This window comes from Stegostoma tigrinum, chromosome 10 (genome assembly GCF_030684315.1).
Source record: "Stegostoma tigrinum isolate sSteTig4 chromosome 10, sSteTig4.hap1, whole genome shotgun sequence".
Taxonomy (NCBI): domain Eukaryota; kingdom Metazoa; phylum Chordata; class Chondrichthyes; order Orectolobiformes; family Stegostomatidae; genus Stegostoma; species Stegostoma tigrinum.
In genome coordinates this window covers 82,335,336-82,354,872 of record NC_081363.1, presented here as the reverse complement: position 1 = coordinate 82,354,872, position 19,537 = coordinate 82,335,336, and the positions used below count along the sequence as shown (strand labels likewise).

Here is a 19,537-nt window from a genome sequence, read left to right as displayed (position 1 = left end):
CCTTAAATATTTTCTTTGTTATTGGATCAACTCTGTTCATTCTGAAATATCTCCTTAAAAAGTCTGCCAGTGTGTCTCTCTTGACTTCCCCCTTAATCTAAGTTGCAAGTTCACTTGTGGAATCTCTGTTTTCATGCTCTCATGTTGTTCGTACTTAAGGTTAAAGACTTAGTTTCATATCTACTTTTCTCTACCTGAAACTGTCTGTAAAATTCAATCAGACAACTGCTGAGGGGCACCTTCAATATGAATTCATCAATTAATGCAATCTTTTTGATCAATTCCAGATGCAGTATAGCTTGCTGTCTGGTTGTGCCACAAGATGCTGTTCTTAGCAACTTGCCCAAAAATTTTGTATGTATTAGTCATCTGTCAATTGGATTTTTGCAGTTTATATTTATTTGAAAATCTCTCATGATAATCGCTGTATTCTTTTCAGAAAGTTATATTATTTCTTCTATAGTACCCCATCCTATAGTGTAGACACTGTTAGGGGCTTACAAGTGACTTTTTACCTTTTATCATTCCTCATCTCTATCCAGCCTATTTCTACATCCTGGTTTCCTGAACTTAGGTTAACCCTCTCTTCATTCCTGCTCCATGCTGAATTAGCGGATCTCCGCTGGCATGTTGGAGTTGGTTTGCAAAAATGCTAACTTGGACAGTGATGAAATCGAGCAGTTTCTTAGCCCAGATTGCTGTACAATGACCCCTGCAGAAAGTGTTGAATGAGAACAGTGTTGAGTTTTGCTATGCTTGAATAACATCTCAATTTTCGCTATGTCAAGCTCATTTGTGGAAAGCTGTTCAGATCATGCGCTGAAGGGATGTCAGTAGCTGATTCATCAAGAGAAAAAAGGACACCTCGGATTGCTCTGTATTTCTAGAGACAAAAATTCAATAAAAGCACCTTTTTTTTTGAGATGTTCCCATTGAACCTCATCACCCGCTGATAAGCAAATTGTCATCTTAATTCGAGAAAAGCTAATATTCTGGATCCTGACCAAATGTACAGTCTTCTTTACATTGCATTGTCAAAACTGAGTACCATTACCACTGACTTAGTGGCCTAGAATGCTGTTCTATCTAAAATAGCAAAGTAAGAAAATCATTGAAGGAGCCAATAGTTAGTTTCTATGTCCTAGCCTAACCAATGTTAGAACAGACCGGGCCACCCTGCCTGCTCTACAGATTATTAATCATACTAAATAATACCACAACACCATTTAGCTGCCTTTATTCCACGTGCCTAGACATCCAAATCAATGACAGAGGGGGGAAAATCAGCCAGCACACACATTTCTGATCATAATTCAGTGATCTCTGCTGGATAGTGAAAGTAGGTCAGTCTTGTTTCCATTGCCTTTCAGTAATTTAGTTTGGACTTTTCCTCTAAGATAAATTGGAGAATGTTGGAATGTTGGATCCAGGCACATTTACTTCAGCTCTTTCAGCCCAAGCATTTATTTAGTCCATGGAGAACAAAAACGATCTCTGCACTTGATCTAAAACACTGCCTGACTGAACTTTTATAAGTTTGAGAACTGATACCAACATGCAAGTACCATCAGCAATTGTGTTTATGCTGTCTGTTCAATATTATCAGAGCTGAGTGCTATGATGGCTTGAGAAGTCAGATCCATACTTCCAGCACTTATAAGACACCTAAAGAGTGCGTTAAGCTTGTGAGACCTTGAGAAACCTGGCTGGGTTTTAAAATGGACATTCTTCCGTTTCACTCGTTGCACTCCCAATCTTAATATTCCTTCCTCGGAGTTCCCAGTCCCATCATTGTCCTAACGCATCTGTATAATACTCTCTGTCCACCATCGTGAAGTAAAGCACTTTTTAACTCCAGACCTTTTAAACTTCTGTCTTTAGTGTATGTGCTTTTGTCCTTCATTTAGAGTTTCTGGAGAATAGATTGTGATGGTTTCATTCTTTCCTTTTCAATTTCATTGTGTCTGGGTTGTAAAGCTTTTTGACCTGCTCATTTTAAGAGTAGACCTTCCTCACTGGATTTTATACTGCTCTTTGACACTGTTAAATGCTTTAATTCAGTTTCACTTTGGTGATGAGTCTTTCTGGTTCAAAATCACTGATCACAAATTTCCTCACTATTTATTATAAAAGTTCTTTCACTTTAGGTTTTTGGATACCTGTGTAGTGCAATAAATTGTAGTCTCGCAAAGGATGTGTTGTGTCTTTTAGGTCCCTCTCACTTTTCAGGGAGTGACCAAGAATGTTGACCATGAGATTCCATAGATGTAAATCTGTGACTCTTGTATATTACACACCCAGTGTGGTTCTAACTAAAGTACTAGTTGTGTTTATTTGTAACTTCGTGAAGATTAGCATAGCATCTAAATCCAGATAGACTTTATACATGAATCAATCAAAATATCTTTCATCAAAGGTACTACCACTTTAAATAAATGTAATTTCTTTACAACTTTAAAAGTGAAGAGGAGGAAATATTTCAAATACTACAATAAGGTTTATTGGTTTAAAGTAGTGCGGGAGCTCAAATGAAACCACACCCCTCTCTCATTGTGAAGCAACATAAAACTTTACATACCAAATGTATAAGATGGAAGAAACCATTCGCGCTGCCCTGCTTGTCTTTTTGAAAACTTAATTGAACCATAGATTTCATCGTACCGTTTGTCCCAGTGTAATGGAGCCAGTTGCTTGAATATGCCATCCAATGGTTTCACTCCTCAGTTTCTTTTTTTTCCATTATGTTGCAGTTTTTTCTACTTTCAAATATTTATGCAGTTCACTTTTGATAGTTACACTCAACTGGTTTCTTCCACCCTGTTAAGTAGTGCATTCCAGATCATCATAACTTGCTGCATTAAAAAGAACTCCTCATCTCACCTTTGCTGCTCTTGCCAATTTCTTTAAGCCTGTGACCTTCAGTTACCATTCCTTTTGCCTTATTTACTCTGTTCAAAGAATGGCTGTATTAAGTCTTTCCTTACCCTGTTCTCTCTAAGGAAAACAACACCAACTTCTTTAGTCTGTCTGTTAACTGAGTTCCCTCATCTCTAATAATATTCTGGTCAGTTTTCTCTGCATCTTTGATATCCTTCCAAAACTATGGTGGCTGAATTTGGCCACAACCTATAGATAGGTCTTAACATATGAAGGCTTACCAAATCTTCCTAGTTTTAGTGTTCTGTGTACTTCTACTCATAAAACCAAAGATTCCATACACCATTTTTAACAACCATCTTAATATGTCCTGCCATCTTCAAAGCCATCTTCACTTAAACCCTAGGTGTCTCTGTTCCTCCACCTGCTATAAAATTTATTTAAATTGCCTCTGCTTCAATTCTCTGAATCAAATTTCATCCCATGTTGGTCCATTTCACCAACTTGTCTGTGTGCTCCTGAAGTCAGCTACTCATTTTGCAGTTTACCACATTTACAAATTTTCTGCCATCTGCCAACTTTGATGTGATGACCAGCTTAATGTATATCAAAGTGCAGTGGGGGACCAGTGAAGATAAATAATTTCTTTCAAAGGATTGTGAATGTGTGGAATGTGTTCTGAAGAGCAACTGTTCACAATACTCTTTGCTTTCTGTCTCTTAGCCCCAATTTCATAACCTTGTTGCCTCTGTGCTACCTTCAGTGAAATAGTCTTCGATTTGGCAAACAATTGTTCTCAATTTTTATAAGCAGGTACAAATATTGTAGACAAGTTTAGGGTGATATAGTCTGCAGCTGCTGTGTTGAATGTGCCTCACAGTGAATACAGTGTGAGATGAATGCTTCACCAAAATTTCAGTGGCAAAGATATGGGTCATTATTTATAACACTTGTATTTTGACACAAAGCCAAATGAAACATTATATGAAGGTTAAACAATATTTGAATTATGAAGAATATTTAAATAAGTATGAAGTGTATGATTCATAGCTGTTACAAATCACCCCTTCTCAAATTAACTTGGGTTAAAATGATAAAAGCACTGTGACTGCAGAGAAGCTGCTTCCTTTCATGGGGGAATCAATGGTGATTTTGTTTATTGTCTACAAATGATCTAGAGCCACAAGTCACAAATATGATGGTTAAACCTCTAAAGACTTCTAGAACAAGAGATCGTAGTTTTAGATAAGGGGGCGCAGATTTAAAACACCAGTGAAGATAAATAATTTCTTTCAAAGGATTGTGAATGTGTGGAATTCACTGCTCCACAGTGTGGTGGATGCTGGAATTTTGAGTAAATTTAAGGAGGAGATAGATTTTTAATTAGTAATAGGTTAGAGCGTTATGAAGAGCAGGCAGGAAAGTGGAGTTGGGTTTGGGATAAGATCAGCTATGATCATATCAAATGGAGCAGGTTCAAGGGGCTAAACTGCCTACTCCTACTGTTGTTATGTTCTTAAATCTAACAGATAATACAAAGTTAATGAACTAGTAGAAACCAAGCTGAATGCAATAACCTATTCGAGAACTTGGGCAAACAAGTGCCAGATAAAATTAATTGTTGGTTTGTGAAAAGGTCTGCATGGGGACAAAATCCAGGGAGTGTTATTTATATAGAGGGAAAGCAACATGCATGAAAAGTGAAAGTGATTTCTGTGTTTGCTTGGAAACATTAAATTATTGCAATAATGCTGAAATGATGAAGTAATCTTGCGATTTTTTAAAATCTTTGCAATTGTGCTTGGAATGTTATGTGTGGGCCTGTCACTGCAGTGCATAAAGACTATTGCAGAGATTGAAATATTATGAAAAACAGAATCCAGAATGATTTGAGGAGCCCGAAGAATTGTATTGTGTGAATTGGCCATATTCTCAGTGAAAGATTTAGGATTACAAAGGCTGTAGATAAACCCAGAGTATGTTCCGTCTTGTTCAGAATTGGAGAACCAGAGGAGTCGTCTACATTGAAAGATATAGAACTAATTTTTACAAAGATTTCAGCAAGTCAGTGATCAATCTGTGCATTCTACTCCAAGGGAGATCAAAGCAGGAAGAATAACTAGATTTTGTTTTGGAAAGTAATATTTTGGGAATGTAAGCAATCTGAGCTATAACAATTGTACTGCAGGAGTCTGTTGACCTATAATTTTCAATGTTTGCCACCACTAGGGTTCCTAATCATGTCCTTTTGTCTTAATGATAGATTGAGTACTCAGGTCAATGACTCCATTGTTACTGTATGCATTAGGATAATAAAACACAAAAAGGTGGATTTTGGGCCCTTTAAGTCCATAAATTCTGATGTTCCCTAATCCAAAGGGAGTTATCCCATTCTAGAGTGGGATTGAGAAGAATCTGTTCACATAAACGTTGGTAAAAATCCAGAATATTCTATCATCCCTGCCAAAAGACTGTGTGCTGGAATAAACTAAATTCTCAAGACTCTTACCACGGTATGATTGTTCAGGTAAAGGAAATGTCAGGAAAAATCACATTCTGTTATCTGTGTTGACTACTCCAGTGCACTGTGGCAGCGGATAACAGAATGTGATTTTGCTTAACAAACGTGCACTGTTCAATTTTAAAGGCTAAATTATTAGAACAGGCTGTATAGGTTGGCTGTGAGAGCTTGGAATATTAAATAGTGGCGTAATTGAGCTGACTATTTCGTATCTGTTTGGAGAATTTGGAAAAACAGACCATATAAATAAAGTGGAAGTTATATAGTTGTTCAAAGGTGATGTCAGGAAGCACTTTTTTCATGCAGAGGAAGTGCAAATCTGCAACTTCCATCTTCCTTATCCCCTTCGATCTCGTAGAAATCCGTTGAAGCCGGAGATCCAGTCTCAGGTTTACAGCCTTTTGTTGCACAGGATGTTAAGTTTGAGAAGACCTAAGTTTGGTAAATGGAGTTATACCAGTCAGTCGTGGTCTGATTCAGTAGTTGGGGCTGAATGGGCTTCTCTCATACTTACATTGGCTCTGCTATTAGCAAAATAGTTCAAGTGGAAGGAGGAGTAATTTGGAGAGTGAAGATTCCCGTCTATGTCCAGTGCTGCTCCTCACTAAATTCGAGAGGCTTGGGAATGATAAGCTGCCACCTTTTGGCAGGGAGTGGGGAATAGAGGAGCACCAGATATGGATCACAATGCACTAAAAGTGCTTGTGTTGGTTCGAATAACTTTGCAGCCTCCACGCAGATGACCCTCGAGCAGCATAAGCTTTGCAAGCACCTCATTTGTGTGTGATTCCCCCTTAGCCCTTTATTTTAGAGATCAGTTGATAGTAGGCATTACAATGTTTGTTTTGATATGTATGTGACACTGTTCTCTGTTTACTTACAATTTTCCAGCCTTGCTTATTACTAAATGTTAATTAATAATACATCTTTCTTTCCTTGACAACTCGATGCATTAGGGTGCCATTAGCCTTCCAAATGAAAGTTGGCATTATTGTGCCTAAGGTCCAAAGATTTTGTAATTTGCTGCTATTCTTCAGCAGCTAAGAAAATGACTAATGTGAAATCTTAGGATGTATAATTATCCATAACTTTGAGAATATCTTCCAGTATTGAAGGTCCCAAATCTATCTTAAATGAAAACATGGAGTCCACCGAAGACTCATAAACCATAGTCTCAGTTGGGCACTGTTGTTCATTTAAATCTTCAGTTTGTTGTTGATTCTCATTGGTTTTCTGAATATCTGGTAGTTCTTCCAGCGAACACCCTGATGGGTTGTGGTGGAGGGTGGTTGAGTCAGCACTTGATTGATTACTTGTAGTCTTGATAATGGCTGTCATGGGATCGACTGACACATTACGAGCCAGATTCTGAGACTCTTTCAGGTGTAGACGAGGGGGTTTTGGGGGTCCCCCGCCCTCTAGGTCTTTTGATGCACTCAAGCTTGACAGGAGATCGTGCTGACCCTGCAGGAAAGACATGTCACCAAATGTATCACTCTCTCCGCTCCGGCCAATGTGCGATCTGTGGCAAAAATCCCCAAGTGGAGGGCTAATCATGTCTGCTGACAGCACGTCCCGCAGTTTCATCTTCTTGCTCTTTCCTGCAGTCCCAGTTTTGAAGTGGATGGATGTTCTGATAGACATCTTCTGATCACCCTACAACTTTCCTACTGTAGGTTTGGAAGGTATAATTACAGCAGAAAGTCTTTTGAAAACTTGGTGGCCAACTTGGCTCTTGGTGGCATGTACCTGTTGAGACAAAAAGAGAATTTTTAAAACTCCTTAATACTCTTACAAATTCATTCCAGTTGCCAGTCCTGAATCTGTAACATTGTTCTATACACTACTAAATCATTTGGCTGAAATAAGGCAATTGTACAGGAGAACTGCAAGTTTCTCTTTCTCTTTGATCTTTGCAGCTGCATAAAACTGAGTGAGATCAAAGACTGTTTTGTGGCATCAAGTCAAACTGTTCATTTGTCCATGCAGCCAAAGTTTATACCGTAAGTCTGATAAAGGCACTCTGTATCTACACAGAGAATAACAAAGTCTCAAGAGTGAGATAAAGGCAACAATTTTACCAAAGGTCAGATGTCTTCTATGTGTCATACAGCACAGAAGGAGATAATTTGGTCCATTGTGTCTGTTCCAATTCCTTAATAGAGCTGTCCAGTTATTGTCATTCATTTTTTCTTTTCCCATAGCTTCGTAAATTTTGCTGTTGAGTAACTATCCAATTCGCTTTTCAGGGTAACTATTGAATCCTTCAAGCACGGTATTCCAAATCATCACCAACTGACTGTCTTAAAATTGGCAAAAGAGCCAAATGCAACACATACATCTTAAATCTGTTTCATCAAATTGCTGATCCATCTGTTTCTCCTTGCTTACTTTATGAAATGATTCATGACTTTGAACACCTGTATCAAATTTTCTCTGTATCTTTCCTGCTCAATGGAAGACAACTCCAACTTTGCAGTCTCTCCATGTATCTGATAGTATTCTATGAAATTTCTTCTACACCGTCTCTAAAACCTCAAAGTCCAGAACAGAAAAAGGATGCATATTTAGCTGCTAACTCAGTCTGTCTAATCAGCACGTTTCTGTTGTGCTGTCTAAATTATTGCTTCCTTCCTAAATTGGTTTTCTTGCTGTTCGGTTCTGATGAGTGCAAGATGAAATACATGCTTGCATGATGTCTCTTTTTAGAAACATTCAATTTCCGTGCTACCAAGAATCTTCTCCATTACAAAGAGCAGCTATTTCCACTTAATTTCACCAGCCTCAGCCTGCCTTAATCCGTTACTGAAATTTTCATTTGTGCTTTTGTCAATTCTAGCTGAGACAATTCTGATCTCTTTCTGGCCAGTCTTTCATCTTCCATTCTCCATAGATGTCAGCTGACTCAAACCTACAATGCTCTGTCTAAACCCACATAGTTTCCATTTCATCCATCACACTTCTCATTTCCTACATAGACTGCCGAATCCTGTACCTCCAATTTTAATTTCTCACCCTCGCTTTCAGATCCCTGCATTGCCTCACTTTTCCCCATCTTTGTAACTTCTCGTTCCAAGACAGAATCAAACTCTGACCCCTTACACATTTCTGTGGCTATTTGCTCTAACACTCGCTGCCTTACCTTCTAAAATGGCCTCTTTTGCCACTATATTTTATCTGTCTGATTACTCTTTTGAAAAGTGCATTTGGACATTTTTCCTTGTGTTAAAAGAGGAATAGAAATGTAGGTAGTTGTCATTTACTGACTGTAGAATCCTGCTGTTCACAAGTTGACTCTTGCACCTCACAAATATATCATTGCTTGTGCAGCATTTTGGCATGTCTTCAGGATGTCAGAAATGTTTTGTTGATGCAGACTTCTTGCTTGCACTCTGGATCCAATGTAGTGTTTCTCTTGGTGTGTACTCAAGTTCAAATAATTGCTTTTTAATTCTTGAGGATAAATTTTAATGTTTGTAGTATATGTTCTGTCAGGCGTTTGTACTGCTTTCATTGTGTTTGGGTTTAAGTGCAATTCTGCTCCCAATTGTGACTTAGGGTAGCCAGGTTGTTACATATTCTCAGTATCTAATAACTTATGAATATCAGTGGTGATAACATTGCAGATTTTCAGTTTAGAGCTGGTATGTACAAAATTCAAGAGCACTATTTGGATGAATTTTGCAGAAGTCTAAGAATAGGTAGAACAATTTAAAACTTGAATGCTGAGAATCTGAAATGAGAGCAGAAAGTAAGCTAAAGGACATTTAACACATTAATGAAGGCTCTCATCTCATCTGTTAACCTAGTTCCTCTTTTAAATGCAGTATGATCTTCAAGTTTCTTGCATTTTCTTCAGTTGGCCTTGATCATGGACAAATATTTGTTTCACATAACGGAACATGTTTGCATGTGGCTGATGTTAATGGATATTCGCCCCTCAGAGTCTTTGTCATTATCTCAGTGATACTCAGTAAACATACCGTTAAAAAAACGATTAAAAAAGAGCAATCAGACAGCCGCCGCTCTCGGGATGTGACCTGGCTTGTGTTAATTCAGTGTGTGGTTGTTTTGGATGGATTGTCCCTGGGATTATATTGCTTAAGAACAATAGAGGGGCAGGAAGTGGTGCTCAGACATCAGTGTGGGGTGTAATGTGTGACTCATCCTGAATGACTTGTACTTACTGGCAGCCTAGTACTTTCAGACATTGCTGATAACTTTTACACAGCTCACCAAGACATGGGAGTCAGCCTGTGGAATTTCAGATTTCAGTCAAGGCGATGACAAGGTCAAACTACATAATATAAAGCAGAGAAATAGGCTACTTGGCTAAATACATACATGCTGGTGGTTTATTCTCCAGACAAGCCTTTTCCCACTATTCTTTACCTCACCTTCTCGATAAAACCTTCTGATCCTTTCTCCCTCAAGTGTTTACTATCTTCCCCTTTAATGTATCAACCAGATAAACATTCAAGATCAGTAGTGCCAGCTGAGCTGCCACATGTGCTGACCCAGCATAGAATGATATTCAGGCCCTGATACCATTGCTGTTTTCCAGCAGCTTCCAGTGTTTCCTTTGCCAGTTTCTGTGCAAATGAGAATGACTAAATCTGATCACACCTGGGCTGCAAATTTTGAATATTGGTTATAAGGCCTCTTGTGATGTCATATTTCATTTGGGCTGATTTCAATGTAATTGATTGCAATTTAAATTATTACAAATCCCCCCAGCCCTCCCCAGCAGGTGCCTGAGACAGAAGATGACTTGCAACTCTGAAATCAATAAAGACTTGGCTGAGCAAACTAAACCTATTTTGACATGTTTGACCTTGTCCCTCCTTCAACATAATACTGGACACATCAAGACTGCAATAACACTGTTTCTCAGGTAATAAAATATTATCCCCCTCCCCCATGCTTTGGTAGTATGTCATTCATACTAAAGTACTAAGATTGAAAAAAAAAATCCAAACTTTCAAATGCCAATATCTCCTTCAGACTATGTAGAATATTTCCAACAATGAAAAAAAAACACAAATTGCCAAACTAGCCAACGAGCAAATGTCAATAAATCTGGAACTGCTGACTTTACACGCTCCGTTGATCATGGTACTTAGTACTTACAAAAGGAGCAGATGCTGAAGCTGTGAGCCTGCACTGAAGCTAGTGCTGACCTCTCTGATTGAAGCTGTGCAGTACCGGAGCTTCACTTGCTATTCAGCTGTTTGGGGATCGTCGTCATCCATCCCGAACAGTCGTGGGATCAGAGGAAAGCCAAACTGTTCCTCTGATCCACTGTTCAAAACACAAATGACGGGAGGTAGGTACAAATCGGTAGGTGCTCCGTTTGAAGTGGCTCTGTATCTGGGACCTATTGGACAAGAACAGCTGTGTTTTTTTTTCTTAAATACTTTCCTCTTTCACCCACTCTATTCCCTGCAGAAAGCTGTTGTTAGTTCGCTGCTAGGCTTCTACCTATGTTAATATTTGAGACACACTGTGCCCAACCCTAACTTAGTTCATAGCCTCCTTTCCTGTGGTAAAATCCTGACTTCAGCGAAGCACTGGCAATATCAATCTATTTGAGACTCAATTCTGTGGGGAGTTGTAGTCACATTGTTCCAGCCTCCACTCAGTTCACATGCAGTAGGGCTTCTCAGCAGTGCTTTCTTCTGAAATCTTTTAGTAACTTGTCTTTACAGCGTGGCAGGTTCTGGCATCTGACATATTATGTATTGTGTGCTACATTGTGGTAAATGATGGTATGGGCAAAATGTGCTTGAAGTAGTTCCCGTTTACCTATAGAAAGTTCGATGTCTGGCTGCCATCCCAGAAATAAAACATAAGAGCCTTAATACTTCCAAATACTTCCCACAGGCTTTAAATGCTCAGGTACTGATGTAACATGCACAGGTGCCCAATGATGAAACTGACCACACTCCCGAGAAGGGAGCACTGAAGAGTCAGTAGATATCAGATGTTCTCTCCTACTGTATCCAGGGAGGCCTGGAATTTGAGAAAAAACTAAACATGTGGCCTAGAAGAATTTCACGTCATTTTGGGTCTAAGCAGATCATCTAATCAAAATAATGTACACTCCTCGATCATTTATATCCATTTATCAAACTCTCTGTCCATAAAACTGGCCACATGCAGCTCCTGTCTCCAATCACACTTGTTCAGGGAAAGATCTCTGAAAGCAGTGACCCAATTATCGAATGCACCGGGAACCAGTCATTCCTCTGCTGCTTCTTTTGCATATTTTCAACATTGTTTAAAAATACCTTCGCCAAGACCTAATTTATATTTTCTGATTCCCAAGTGGACTTTTGTAGAAAACTATGAATTGGAAAAAGAATTCAAAGTTGAAGGTTCTTGTAGTTCATGTAGTGTCTGATGTGCATGAATGGTAATCAAATAAGTTGAAATTCCCATTTTCAAGTACAGCAATACCTTTTCTGATGAAGGGTCTAGGCCCGGCACGTCAGTTTTTGTGCTCCTAAGATGCTGCTTGGCTTGCTGTGTCCATCGAGTGCCACACTTTATTATCATCCTATTGAACCTTCTCTAAACTGCATCCAATGAAATAACACCTTTTCTTAAATGGTGGTGAGGCTCAAAGGGCCAAATGGCATACTCGACCTATTTACTGTGTTTCTAAATAAGGAGACCAACGCTGCTGTCAGTTCTCCAGATGTGGCCTCACCAGCATCTTGTACGATTGCAGTAAGACTTCCCTACTCTTATAGTTCAAACCCCTTAAAATAAGGGCCAACATTCTATTAGCCTTCCCGATTACCTATTGCACCTGTGTGATGGCTGCCTTTGTTTCATGTACAGGTTCCCCCCAGTCCCTTTGTATTTCAACTTTCTGCAATTTTCCTCCATTTAAATAATAGTGTACTTTGGTTCCTTCTTCAAAATGAACAACTTCACAGTTTACCACATTATACTCAATTGTCCACTTACCTAATTTATTGATCTCTCTCTGTTAACTGTATTTCCTTTGCAAAATGCCTTTCCACCCATTTTTGTGTCATCTGCAAATTTGACTGTAGTACGTTGAATTCTTTCCTCCAAGTCATTAGTATATTGCAGGCCCAGCACTGATATCTGGCTCTTTACTCCAATAATACCAATTACTTTAGGGCCCTCCTTCCCTTGACTTTGTTAAAACAAAATGTAGCCTATCCTCTATGTTTCTGTCACATTCAGATTCAACTATTCAGAGGGCAACCATTGTCTACTTTACATAAAGCTGTGCTGATCCAATGCTCTCCTATCCCTGCTCTAAGCCACCTCAGCCACTATTGCTGTGTTTTATGACCTCCACATAATACATGTGTATATTTACAAAACAGTGCAATTATTGTGCATTGTACAACCTTGTGAAAAGACATGTAGAGTAGGAGACTGTATGCTTGCATAGCTGTTGCCAGCTACGTTATCCAAAGCAACCTTACCATGTTGTGTCACTCACTGCTTCCCAAAAAACACGAGTGAGATAGAAACTGAAGAAATAGAAATAGAGAGACTGAGAAAGCCAGCACAGTTGAGTATGTATTTATACAATGTAATTACTAGAATACATCCACATTTATACTGGGAACTGCCTATATAGATGTGTCACACTGTAAGTGCAACCTCAACAAATTAGAGAACCATAGCACAGCTTAAAGGGTGTAAATTACAAAATTATTCTCTTTTCTCAAGATGTGAGCAGCCCGGGCAGAAATTGAAATTGGTTGGGTCAAATTATATATCCAAGTCAGAACCTTGTTTACCTTGAAGGATCTAGTGTTCATATGACTTTGCTGATCCTGCTGCAGCTTCTACGTTGTAGTGGTCACAAAGGCAGAGTTATTGTTGAGGTAACCTTTGAGTTTCTGTGCAGCATCTTGCACACAGATTGTACCAAGATCAGGTATACATAGTGCACTGTGACTGAAGGGAATAGATATCAATTACAGAAATTGTGGCTCAGTGGGTATCACACTTGGGAGTTTGGAGATGCCTTTCAGTCAAGCCGTTAAGTCCAGTTTCCCTAAACTGGATGTATCAGACCCCATTGGCACCATTCCAAAGAGTGGAGTAGTAGCAGTAATAACTGATGCCCTGGCTAAAATTTATCCCTATACGCCATCAAAAAATTTGATTATCTGTCACTTACTGCATCGCCGTTTGTGGGAGTTGCTGCAAATAAATTATTTACTTTGTTTCTTACATTACATTTTCTTACATTATAGTAACTTCTATCCTTTGAAACACTTCATTGCCTGTAAAGCACTTTCTGATGTCCTGAGGTTGTGAGATCTCTGACACAATTGCATCTCTGTTGTTCTGATAGTCCTAAATGCTGTTGAGCTTTTTGAGTGTAGCTATCCTCCCAATACTGAGCATTGAGTTTCCATTTGTAGATGTGAACATACATTCATGTGTGCTGTACCTGATTTGTAGCACTGAGCTATTTTCTTGGTACTTCGTGTCCATGATGGTTTTCCATATATTTCAACTCCTAGGGTGAGGGGTCAGGTCCTGTGTCCACCTTAACCAGAATGGGAATTGAACCCACATCTATGTCATTATTTGTCATTATGCCAGCCATCTAGCCAACTGAGCTTCCTACCAGCCCCGGATATGGACTTGGGAATTTAATAAAGATAGAATACATCATTTGAAAGCTGGGGACTGAACTATTTCCTTGGTCAATGCCTGCAGTCAGTATATTTGGACAGATATAAAAAAATCTGTGAGGATGTTACCATGATCTTGTCTTTCTAACAAAAGTGAGCCAAGATATTAATCTGTTTCCATTTCACTCCTCTATTTAGTTCCAACTATATTATCTTTGTGCAACATGGATATCTCCTTGACCCCCCCCTCCTGTTTCTCATCATATTCCCTCCCTCCTCAATGACATTATCTGAACTCATGACGTCAGATTTCACATGTATGTGGTTCAGTTCTACCTTAGCACCAAGACTACCACCATCACCTCCATCAACCCATTGTCTGCGCCTGGGTTTGTCATGCTATTTGTCCAACATCTTGCGCTGAATGAGCCACAATTTCCTTCAGTGAAATATTTCTACCAGTGAAACTCCCATCGATACATGCATTTCTTCAATTATTCCAGTGTCCTCATAGCCACCTTGCAACTTGTGAAAACTTGAACCCATTCAAAACTTGGCCACTTATAAAAATTGGCAGCACAAAATTAGCCCATCATCTGTGCTTGATGACTTACATTGGCTCTTGGCCTGGCAGTGCCTTGGTTTTAAAATTCTCATTCTTGTATTGAAATTCTTCCATGGTCTTGTCTTTTCCTATGTCTGCCTCTATTCCTCCAGATCTGGGCTCTCCTGTGCCCTCTAATCCATTGCCCCACCACTGATAGCTATGTCTTCAGCCACATGGGCCCCAGCAAATTAAATTTACTTCCTAAGACTCTGTGTCACTCATGCTTTCCATTACAATCCCTTGGAAATCATGCCTCTTAACCAGATTTTTAGTCATCCATTCTAATAGTTCCTTTTTAACTTGTAATAGCTCCTTTATGATGTTGTGTTAATTTCTAACTGTTTACACCCTCAACGAGTACCTTGGAATATCTTTCAATGTTAAATGTGTTGTGTAATGCTTGTTGTGTTGACATTATCTCATATGCATTATCTTATATCTATTCGAGTAATTAGTCATCCTTGCAAATATTGAATTGCACTATTAAATCATCATTGAATCGTTAAATGGCCCTATGTTATTGGTTGTCTGGTTTTGAAATTGAAAGCAGCATTGGGGGTTCAGATGAAGTTGATGTGTGGCGCTCTTAATTCTTTTTCTTATGGAAGTGCTCCCACCATTCCCACTGCTAGAAAGTCACCCTAGTGCTATGCAGAATACTGAGATAATAAAATGTGAGGCTGGATGAACACAGCAGGCTAAGCAGCATCTCAGGAGCACAAAAGCTGACGTTTCGGGCCCATTATCTCTGATGCTATGCAGAATACTGTCAGGCACAACCCAAGTTTTATCAGACAAAATAATGCTGCTGATTGTTATTCTCCCATTTATACTTCGTGAAGTATTAGTCCACTTCACATCAATTGAAAACTCAATTATGTTGCAGGATTATGTTTGTTTTTTGTCAAACCGCTGTCCAGATACATGAAGTTGAGCAGTTCAGTTGGAGGTGAAGCTGTTTTGACTTACTGGCTACAGGAAATTGACCTGAACCAGCCCTCGGTATTGAAAATCGGTCAGAAAATGTCACTTGTACGATAGTTCAGTGTTTATCCACTGACGTTATGCCAACAAAATTGTGAGAGCAATGGTAATATATTAAAATCTGTAAAATCACTAACCTGATTTCAGCGTTGGTTCTGTGTTGTGTCTGTCAAGGTGGATGTTGCTGTCACGTGAGACTTAATGCTCCCAAATCACTCTTTTAGTGAACCGGGCATATTTGTTGTTCTAAGCCCCTGGCTCTCCTTTTTTCTGACTACAGCTACAACTCCAGTGCTTTTGCTTATAACCATGTGGTGAGGGGGTGTTACTCTGAATCGATGGAAATCACTGTCTAGTTTCTGAAGAAACATAAAGCAGGAAAACCAGAATTGTGAAAACCGGTTTTACACCTGAGTGTGTACCTTTCAGGAAGTTGCACAGAGCCCTGTGAATCATATCTGATCCACCCAAAGCTGATTGGCGTAGCTCCAACAATGAGTAACTTTTCGCACTGCTGCGGTCCAAATCATTACACTTCACTGCTTGGACATCGCTGAAAAAAAATCGTATTATTTCGGAATGAAAGAATTTTCCGTGAAAGTAAAGACGCAATGATTAAAACATTGTTAATCCAATTAAGTTGATTCTCTCTACTTAACTCTTCATGCACTGGCAAATGGCAAACCTTACCAACTGGTTCTGTAGCATTCTGTTTTACTGACAGCATGTTTAACTCCATCCATTCAATCAAGCAGTATTGAATCGTGAGCAGATTAGCCTAAGATATATATAGGTCAGTATGGGAGGTAAAGGTGCATGGTGGGTCCTCTTCAACATCCTCCCGCCTGCAGAGGACCCCATTCCTTCCTCAACCCACCCCCAACCTCAAGCCTGACCCTCTTACAACCCCCCCAAACATTCATCACACTCCGGTGCCAACATTTTGGGTGTTAAAACCGGCACAAAACGAGACATAATGTTTCAATAATTGTTGATTGAAATGTGACCGTCAAACACAACCGCCAGGTACATTATTTGTATTAGCACCATTTCACTCAGGGAGTCCTCCCAGGTCTCCCCACAGAAGCAGTGCCTCAGTTGGGCAATGGCAACAGTTGCTACCCACTCCCACCACCACCACATTCTTTCCCTCTCCCCCCACCCCGACCGTGGCAAAACAGTGGCTGCTTGTGGATGGTTGACTCAGCTCAGCAAGAGGATAGAAGATGGATCTGCTCTGATGGGACTGAAGCCCTGCACTGGTCAGTACTTTCAGCTCAGGAGGCTAAGACTGGCCAAAACAGAAGGGATGAGTTGTGGGGAGGGGATGCGTTGTAGAGGAGGACATTCACAGTGGCAATGTCAAAATCATTGCTCCCCCGGACCTCCCCACAACATCACAAAACAATGGCACAAATCCACAAGAGCTGTAACGTGCTAATCTTGGAGTGTTGTGTACAGTTCTGGCTGCTGCATTATAGGAAGGATGTGGAAGTATTGGAAAGGGTGCAGAGGAGATTTACCAGGATGTTGCCTGGTATGGAGGGAAGTTGTTATGAGGAAAAGCTGAGGAACTTGAGGCTGTTTTTGTTAGAGAGAAGAAGGTTAAGAGGTGACCTAATAGAGACATACAAGATGATCAGAGGATTAGATAGGATGGACAGTGAGAGCCTCTTTCCTTGAATGGAGATGGCTAGCACGAGGGGACATAGCTTTAAATTGAGGGGTGATAGATATCGGACAGATGTCAGAGGTAGGTTCTTTACTCAGAGTTGTAAGGGCGTGGAAGGCCCTGCCTGCAACAGTAGTAGACTCGCCAAGTTTAAGGGCATTTAAATGGTCATTGGATAAACATATGGATGATAATGGAATAGTGTAGGTTAGATGGGCATCAGTTTGGTGTCACAGGTCAGCGCAACATCGAGGGCCGAAGGGCCTGTACTGCACTGTAATGTTCTATGTTCTATGTGTATGAAAGCCTTAGAAAATCAGATACCAGAATACTAGGTTTCTAGTACAGCCTGGCCTGAGCATTTGCAGCATTTCTGTTTAAAAATATCCATCATCTGCAATACTTGACTTTTGAGGTAGATTGAGGGGCCAATTAAAAGTCAAACCAGGGATCACTACTAACAGCCATGTAGGTACCAGATAAAAGCAAAATATTGCAGATACTGGAAATCTGAAATAAATACAGAGAATGTTGGAGAAACTCAGCATGTCTGCCAGCATCAGTGCAGAGAGAGAGTTAATGTATAGATACAAAGCCCAGACAGTGCCCCCAAACATGTAGATCCAACCTGAGACATTGCCGACAGCAGTGTAGATACAAACTCCAGGCAGGAATAATAGCAATATAGATCCACATATCCAAAGGGAAAGCCCACATTTGTAAACACAAACACAGACACTGCCCACAGATACAAACCCAGAAGCTCCCATGCAATGATGATATAATCCCTGGTCACAGCCCCCCCAAGGGTAAATCCAAACCCCATGCAGTGCCCACAACAAAACTGATACAGATCACAATCTTTGCTTTTCTCCTGGCCACAAGAGCTGATCGTCAAACCTGCTACCATGCTGTGCTTGTGAATTCAGCTTCTTGCAAAGCTGAATGTGAAGGAATATTCAAACCATTTAGTGGCAATGTTTGAGGACCTCTGAAATGGGATAGCTGCTCAATCATTTTTGGTAACACTGTCCAGGATTAGACTTAAAGACTCAGCGTCCAAATTCAAACAGCATCTGGCCTATTCCAACAAATGCAAATTTTGTTTGTTTTCAAACTCAGCAATTAACACTTTAATTTTCTCAAAATTTTGGCATAGAAGTTTGTAGAATCTCTGCAGTGTGGAAGCAGGCCATTCTGCCCATCAAATACACTGACCTCTGAAGAGAATCCCACCCAAACCCACACCCAACTCTGTCTCTGCATGTCCCACCCTAGAAGCTGTGGGAAATTTGGCATAACCAATCCTGGACATCTTTGGACTGCGGGAGGAAGCAGAAACATCCAGAGGAAGCCCATGCAAATGCGAGGAGAATGTGCAAACTCCACTCAGACAGTCACCTATGGCTCGATTTGAACCTGGGTCCCTGGGACTGAGGCAACAGTGCTAACCACTGAGCCACTGTGCACTTTCCTGTGCGGTATCTCACGGAAATCCCTCTCAGTTTAAATCGTACTTTTGCAGACAATCCCAAAACGGTTCTAATCTGGTATGACTAAAGTGCAATCATTGTTGGACTATCTAATGTGGCAAAATATTGAGCAAAGTCCTGCTGATGAGTGAGTGCCCCAATTTACCTGTTCTGCTGGTGTTGCTGAGGTCAAGTGTTAGCCAGGCCACCATGAGAACCCTGGACCATGCTGAAGATGCTGACTTATGGGTTTCAATCATACAATAAGGGGAATACAGAGAAATTAATTCTATATCATTAAGATAACCATTAGATACCACATGGCTCTAAATCCAGAGCCTCATTCTTCCCATTAACCACTGCTTCTGTATTTCCTGCCTCCTTCGAAACGGCTTTATGCCAACCTGTACAGGTTCTACCGTTGTGAAAAGGAATAAGATCAACCAGAAGCCCTGATAGGTGACTGTGCAGCAGCACTTCCAGCCTTGTTACTGGGTTTTACAGCTGCCATATTTTTTTTAAATTTTGGTTTGACTTCTTGCTTTGCCTCTTCTCGATGTGATTGATAATGGCACGACAGCAACAGGAACTGGCCAGCATAACCACTCTTTTGGTCACAAGTTCTGTCCCTCCTGGCCTTGCTGTTCTTCCACTTATAGATTCTGTGTCTTATAGAGGGTGACAGCAGAAAAGAGGAAACCTGTGATTGGAGGAGCAATAGTAGCTCCACGGTGATTGCCAGAACTGTGCTTTATTTCCCCCGTC

At 40.1% G+C, this 19,537-nt stretch overlaps 2 protein-coding genes across 4 annotated transcripts in view; one reads left to right on the top strand and one right to left on the bottom strand.

The window, feature by feature from the left end:
- Positions 1 to 19,537, top strand: part of dnajc17 (DnaJ (Hsp40) homolog, subfamily C, member 17) — a 130,341-nt gene that overhangs the window by 91,615 nt on the left and 19,189 nt on the right. The gene's annotated exons all lie outside the window — the stretch shown is intronic.
- Positions 2,395 to 16,085, bottom strand: LOC125455906 (cdc42 effector protein 2-like). Of its 2 annotated transcripts, XM_048538443.2 has the most exons (3): positions 15,766 to 16,085; positions 10,529 to 10,775; positions 2,395 to 7,147 (listed from the first exon to the last, which is right to left on the bottom strand). In XM_048538443.2, the coding sequence occupies exon 3, from the start codon at positions 7,040 to 7,042 to the stop codon at positions 6,464 to 6,466; it is 579 nt and encodes a 192-aa protein (XP_048394400.1). In that variant the 5' UTR covers positions 7,043 to 7,147; positions 10,529 to 10,775; positions 15,766 to 16,085; the 3' UTR covers positions 2,395 to 6,463. The 2 variants fall into 2 exon arrangements, with proteins under 2 accessions (XP_048394400.1, XP_048394401.1); XM_048538444.2 differs by lacking the exon at positions 10,529 to 10,775.